This window comes from Salminus brasiliensis, chromosome 19, assembly GCF_030463535.1.
Source record: "Salminus brasiliensis chromosome 19, fSalBra1.hap2, whole genome shotgun sequence".
Taxonomy (NCBI): Eukaryota; Metazoa; Chordata; class Actinopteri; order Characiformes; family Bryconidae; genus Salminus; species Salminus brasiliensis.
Window position 1 is genome coordinate 2562371 of NC_132896.1, and position 7455 is coordinate 2569825.

A 7455-nucleotide genomic window follows, 5' to 3' on the forward strand; every position below is an offset into this window, starting at 1 on the left:
AGTAACCCATCAATCCATCACAATCTCATTTATATTTGTATTATTATAATTATTATTTACAGCCCCAGTCATGTCCTACAGAATTTTCTATGCTTTCTTTATTGTATTTAATATCTAACTGTTGGCCTCTGTTCCATGTTAAAGTTTTGAACCTCCTCTAGAACACTGTAATACCCCCTTTTTGGCACCTCTGTGATTACTAATGCAGGGCAGCTGATGCATGTCTGCACACACACACCGATACCACCATGCACTTCCCACTGGGAACTGGGCCACTCCATATCCACCTCTGACCAGGAGAGACCAGGAGAGACCAGGAGAGAGAGAGAGAGAGAGAGAGAGAGAGAGAGAGAGAGAGAGAGAGAGAGCGAGCGAGCACATCCTGGATGACATCATCATCATCCTTACCACCACATCCACCACCGCCCCCCCCCTGCCATGGAGATATTCTCAGAACTCTGGTAGAACAGGGTTTCAGGCATCTGGCAGTGCCTTCATCACCATTAGGTGGAGGAACCTTCTGGGAGGGAGCTGTTATTAGAGCTTCTTCTGGTTCCAGACATCAATTTGGATTGAGATTCAGGTCGAGGTTCAGGCTTGAATCCGGCGCTGGACCGGGACATGCACAGTGTCAGATTAACACCCACAGCACTGAATTAACCCTTACCAGTGCTGAATTGACCCTGATATTACCCTCATTCCCATAACATGAGCTACAAAGGCCTTTTGTTCGGCTGAGGAAGGTTTAGAGCCACTTCAGATTCATGGTTAGTGACAGACTTGCCAACACACGCCTAACGGCAAGAGGGCCATAAAAACACCCCCACCCCCATCACCGAATAAACCCAACAGGAGCACTGAAGTGATGGGCGTCATACTCATTCCCATAGCACCAGTTATGACGTCCTTTTGTTTAGTGTGCACTCCGATTTACACCAGGTAACACAGCAAAAAAAAAAAGAAAAGTATTTGGACACCTGCTCATTTCCTCTGAAAATAAGCCTATTAAAAAGAGCTGATCCTGCTCTTGTTAGAGTAACTCTACTGTCTCTACTGTCCAGTGAGGTCTTTAAGATGCTGGATGCTGGATGATGATGATGATGATCACCACCCTACCTCATCCTCATGTCCCCAACTCATCCCAGTCAAACGTATCCATCATTCCAGAGAACAAAGTCCTTCCTACCCCATCCCACCCTCTAGCCCACGCCTGGCATTAGGCAGCATGGTGCCAATAGGTTCTAGATGGGAGTCCTATTCTATTGGCAGTACTTCTCTACAGGGACTAGACAGACTCTGTGTGTGGGTGCACATGCATTTGCAGATCTGTGTCAGCAATGGCTGCAGCGTTAAGTGGCTGAATGCCTTAATTTGAAGAGTGTCCATAAGTATTTGGACATGTAGCGCATTATTGATATTATTTTGCGTTGCCGTGCTCTTAATAATGAAATAAACAGTTGGTCAGTGATTTGTCTGTACTGATTATGTCCAGCAGATGCTCAGAAAAGCATATTTTGCATAATAATAACAAATCGATATTGTTCTTTTAGCTTTACACTGGGTTCTAAATTCAGATTACTGTTTACACCCAATACACTGCCCAAGGCAATACACAGCAAACACTGAGCACCTACAGCACCGGCCTCTCTCTTACCATGCTGAATTAGTTCCTGCAGCGGCATCGTCTTCATTCCCATAATGCCAGTTATGACATCCTTTTGTTTAGTGACTCAGTGTGCGCTAGGAAGCGAGCTATTTTTAGTGTGGGACTGGATCAAGCTTCTGATTTATACAGAGCTGCACACAGCGTCACCTGAAATCTAGACCTCCTACACCACAACAACCTGGTTGGCTCAAGATGGTCAAACTGGTTAGCCAGCATGACCAAGCTGACCAAGGGTATGTTAATGGTTAAGGTGGTCTACAAGCATAACCAACCTGACAGAGATGGACCACCAGCTGGTCCAGCATGACCAAGCTGACCAAGGTTAAGGTGTTAATGGTTAAGGTGGTCTACCGACATGACCAACCTTACCAAGCTGGACCACCAGCTTGTCCAGCATGAACAACCTGACCAAGCTAGACCACCAGATTGTCCAGAATGACCAACTTGACAGAGCTGGACCACCAGCTTGTCCAGCATGACCAACTTGACAGAGCTGGACCACCAGCTTGTCCAGCATGACCATGCTGACCAAGGGTATGTTTATGGTTAAGGTGGTCTACAACATGACCATGCTGACCAAGGGTATGTTTATGGTTCAGGTGGTCTACAACATGACCATGCTGACCAAGGGTATGTTTATGGTTCAGGTGGTCTACCAACATGACCAACCTTACCAAGCTAGACCACCAGATTGTCCAGCATGACCAAACTGACCAAGCTAGACCACCAGATTGTCCAGCATGACCAAACTGACCAAGCTAATGGACAGGTGTGACTAGCATGACCAAATCTGTAGACCATCTAGCCAACCAGTTCCACCAGTTTGACAACCACCATGACTGGTCAAGCTGGTAGACCACTGAGCACACCAGCTTTTTAACCACCTCAACCATCAAAGTCCAGCTGAGACCATCTGAAAACAGCCACACTCTTCATAATAAAGGCCTCGAGTGTTCTTTAGGTGATACCATCGAAGAACCACTTTTGGTTCCATGAAGAACCATATTTGTTCTCACTGGTTCTTCACACTCACATCTCTTATAAACATGGTTCTATTCGGAATCCTAAAGTGGGTCTTCTATGGCATGCCTCAAATGACCCTTTGAAGCACCCTGTTAAGGGTGGTCCAGCAAATGCTGGCCTTCAGCTGGGCTTTTCAGCAGTAGTATTTCTCTACCGCCTCAGCCCACATGCTTCTCTACCTTCAGATCAAGCTTCTGCAGCTCTCAGCTTGTCCACGAGGGGGCGTCTGAAGCGTGATTTGTATTTCCAGCAGTGGAGTAAAAGGAAATTTCACTCTCCACAACTGCAGGGGGAGCTCTGGAGCGAAAATATGATATCTGCATGTTTTGGGTTTTGTTAGATAGCAGATTTGCATAAAATATCAGCTTACTGTTGTCGAACATTGATAAAAACGTATCTTTGGCTCCAAGGAAGCCGTTTTCGAGATGTTTACTGGCCTAGATTGTACAATTATCATAAATACGCATATATAATACTGCAAATTCGTAAAATAGCATTGCATTAACCTTAGAACTGGTGGCACAGTGTAGTGGATAACACCACTCCCCGACCCCTGGCAGACTGTGCTTCAGTTCCTAGGCCAGGCAAGCCCACCGCACTACACAATAAGAGTCCCTGGGTAAGACTCTTGGCTCTAGAGCATAGTTGTTGAGTTGCAGGGTTGTGGTGCTCATGTGTGGTGCTCAGATGGGCCGGTGTCAACTCTGTGGGTGTTTTACTATGTACCTTACGGTTCTTCCCACTGTGCTCGGTCTTCGCTGCTGGCTGCTCCCTTTCTTTCCTCCTTCCTTCCTCATCCCCCCATTGATATGCATCCCCACTCCTCTGCAGGCCTGCCTGTCATCCTCATTAGCCACAGCAGAGTGCAAGGCTGCCCACCACCCCTCTCAGGGCCACATACCCCAGACCCCCAGCCAGCCTGCATCTGCCTATAGGAAAACATGTAAGGTAGAGGTATAGGCAGCTCATTCAGCAGGACATGCAGGATCTCACCAGATCTGGATGCTGAAGCCCTGCCAGCCAGGACTGCCCAGCCTGTCCCAGCAGTAGTGTTAGTAAACAGGACCAAGCAGCTTATAAAGGCTGATTAGTTCAAGCTCCATGAGATCCAGGGAGGCGTCCAGCGCACTACTGCAGCATCCAAACGCGCGAGGAATGAATGGAGGTACCGGTTCGGATGTGTGCAGCTACGGAATATCAGAGCGAGACTCACCGCAACGCTGGAAACCGCGGGTTCGGGTCTCTCGATCATCGTGCCGTGTCTCCGCCCAGCCTCAACGCGAACAGATCAGGCGCAGAACAGCCAGAGCCTCGGCGAGAAACAGGCGGATCTCCACCACTGGAGCCGAGCCGAGCCGAGCCGAGCCGAGCCGAGCCGACCCGAGCTGAGACGAGACGAGCCGAGCCGAGCTGAGACGAGACGAGCTGAGACGAGACGAGCCGAGCCGTTCCGTGCAGTGCTGCCTCCGGACGGGCCTGCTCCACTACACCGCTCGCTGTGGACGGCAGGACGGTATGAATGCCATGCAGCCCGCGGGGGCGATCAGCAGCGCCGCACTAAAGGCCGCCGGACTGTGGGCGGGATTGTGAGGGTGGTTTATTTCCCACCTGTTTTCAGGCAAGCACCGCCTCCTCCACCACCATTGGATGGGACTGCGAGCTCTAGAGCAATGAGAGCAGGGGATTGGACAGTTCCCCTCCACAATCCCGCCCACGTTATAATACCGTTATCTTTACAGGTTGGTTTATATTTATTTTTAGGTGTAATATTACTTTAATTGTAATACTTTAATTACCGTAATGTGCAGAAAATTATACATTATTATACAAAATTCTTAAATAAATAATACATATATATATTTACTCGTATTCGACTTTTGTAAACAATAATATATTTATGTATATTGTATGAATATGGATGTATTTTTTAACAGTACAGGTAATAGTCATTTAGACGTTATTATTATTAATATTATTATTATTAAAAATAATAATGTAGGAATTTCACCGGTATAGCACTATTCTTAATGCCTCGTGTCGCTTTATAATAGCAATTATTACCTAGTCCAATAGGATATAAAACATACAATTAATTAAATAAATACATGATATTTAAACAAAACAAAATAATATATTATAATAAATAGATTAGTATTATTAATTCTTAACATAATCATTATTATTATTATTATTATTTTATTATTATTATAATTATAACAACAACAACAATAATAATAATAAGAATAATGATAACAATAATAATAATAATAATGATAATAATAATAATAATAATAATAATAATTATTATTATTATTATTATTATAACTCATTGTATCTATTTTAATAATATGAACAGAACATCTCTATTATTATTATTATTTTCTGCTCCGGCCATTTTAGCCGCTTGACTGTCCAATCAGCGAGCTTCTCTCCCTACAGTGGGCGGGGCTTTACCCGAAAACGGGTGGAGGAGAAACTGCGAAGCTAAGCGCTCATTGGGAACCGACTTGAATTGCGTCATGTGGGCGTACACCGCCTGCGCGTCCGGATTGGCTTAAAGCTACAGCAAAGCATTGTGGTTGTTGAAGTTTTTAACCGACAGTGCGGTAACGTGCACGAGACGGGAAATGTATATTGGCCTTTTCTTAGACTTTGGGCTGAAACACCAGTTCAAACCAGTCTGAATTTAACACAGATCAGATCAAAAGAAAATCTTTAAACACAAACGAGTCTTTTAATCTTTTAAGCTTCAAACCGATGAAAAACAGCAGAGCATTTGTGTACGAGCGCCCTCCAGTGGCCTGGTCTTGTGAGTACTCGAGGACATGCCATTTATACAGATACAGATACTAATTCAGCATTTATAAAGCATCTCAGATATGTAATAAAGCATTTATAAAGCATTTTGTATACGTAATACAGAATTTATAAAGCATCTCAGATATGTAATAAAGCATTTATAAAGCATTTTGTATACGTAATACAGAATTTATAAAGCATCTCAGATATGTAATAAAGCATTTATAAAGCATTTTGGATATGTAATACTGCATTTATAAAGTATTTTGGATATGTAATACAGCATTTATAAAGCATCTCAGATATGCAATAAAGCATTTATAAAGTATTTTGGATACTCAAAAAAGCATTTATAAAGCATTTTGGATATGTAATACTACATTTATGAAGCATCGCGGATATGTAATAAAGCATTTATAACGTATTTTGGATACGTAATAAAGTATTTATAAAGCATTTTGGATATGTAATACTACATTTATGAAGCATCGCAGATATGTAATAAAGCATTCATAAAGTGTCTCAGATATATAATAAAGCATTTATAAAGCATCTCAGATATGTAATACAGAATTTATAAAGCATCTCAGATATGTAATAAAGCATTTATAAAGCATCTTAGATATGTAATAAAGCATTTATAAAGCATCTCAGATATGTAATAAAGCATTTATAAAGCATTTTGTATACGTAATACAGAATTTATAAAGCATCTCAGATATGTAATAAAGCATTTATAAAGCATTTTGGATATGTAATACTGCATTTATAAAGTATTTTGGATATGTAATACAGCATTTATAAAGCATCTCAGATATGCAATAAAGCATTTATAAAGTATTTTGGATACTCAAAAAAGCATTTATAAAGCATTTTGGATATGTAATACTACATTTATGAAGCATCGCGGATATGTAATAAAGCATTTATAACGTATTTTGGATACGTAATAAAGTATTTATAAAGCATTTTGGATATGTAATACTACATTTATGAAGCATCGCAGATATGTAATAAAGCATTCATAAAGTGTCTCAGATATATAATAAAGCATTTATAAAGCATCTCAGATATGTAATACAGAATTTATAAAGCATCTCAGATATGTAATAAAGCATTTATAAAGCATCTTAGATATGTAATAAAGCATTTATAAAGCATCTCAGATATGTAATAAAGCATTTATAAAGCATTTTGTATACGTAATACAGAATTTATAAAGCATCTCAGATATGTAATAAAGCATTTATAAAGCATTTTGGATATGTAATACTGCATTTATAAAGTATTTTGGATATGTAATACAGCATTTATAAAGCATCTCAGATATGCAATAAAGCATTTATACAGTATTTTGGATACTCACAAAAGCATTTATAAAGCATTTTGGATATGTAATACTACATTTATGAAGCATCGCGGATATGTAATAAAGCATTTGTAATGTATTTTGGATATGTAATAAAGTATTTATAAAGCATTTTGGATATGGAATATTACATTTATGAAGCATCGCAGATATGTAATAAAGCATTTATAACGTATCTCAGATATATAATAAAGCATTTATAAAGTATTTTGGATACGTAATAAAGCATTTATAAAGCATCTCGGATATGTAATAAAGCATTTATAAAGCGTCTCAGATGTGTAATACAGCAATTAGAAAGTGTCTCAGATGTGTAATACAGCATTTATAAAGCATATTAATTTTTGGAACAGCTGAAATCTGTGCACAGCACTCTCCTTTTGCTGTGGTTAAGAAATGATGGTAAACTGCATCAACATCAAATAAATCAGAGATCAATAACTGTCTCTACCATCCAGAGAAAAAGACTTTCTACTAGATTTTGGAGGTGGATTGCTGTGAGGATTTGATTGCATGCAATGACAAGAGATTAGTGAGGTCAGGATGTTGGATGATGATCACCACCCCACCTCATCATCCCTAACTCCCCAACTCATCC

The 7455-nt window shown here is 40.6% G+C and overlaps 1 protein-coding gene across 2 annotated transcripts in view; it reads right to left on the reverse strand.

Moving 5' to 3' along the window:
• The window catches only part of septin15 (septin 15), a 47958-nt gene extending 43705 nt beyond the window's left edge, over nucleotides 1–4253 (reverse strand). For both annotated transcript variants that reach the window (XM_072664132.1, XM_072664131.1), the window contains exon 1: nucleotides 3903–4253. In XM_072664132.1, the coding sequence (XP_072520233.1) occupies nucleotides 3903–3941 (39 nt within the window). In that variant the 5' untranslated portion in view covers nucleotides 3942–4253. The remainder of the gene's footprint in view (nucleotides 1–3902) is intronic.
• Nucleotides 4254–7455: the final 3202 nt, after the last annotated feature.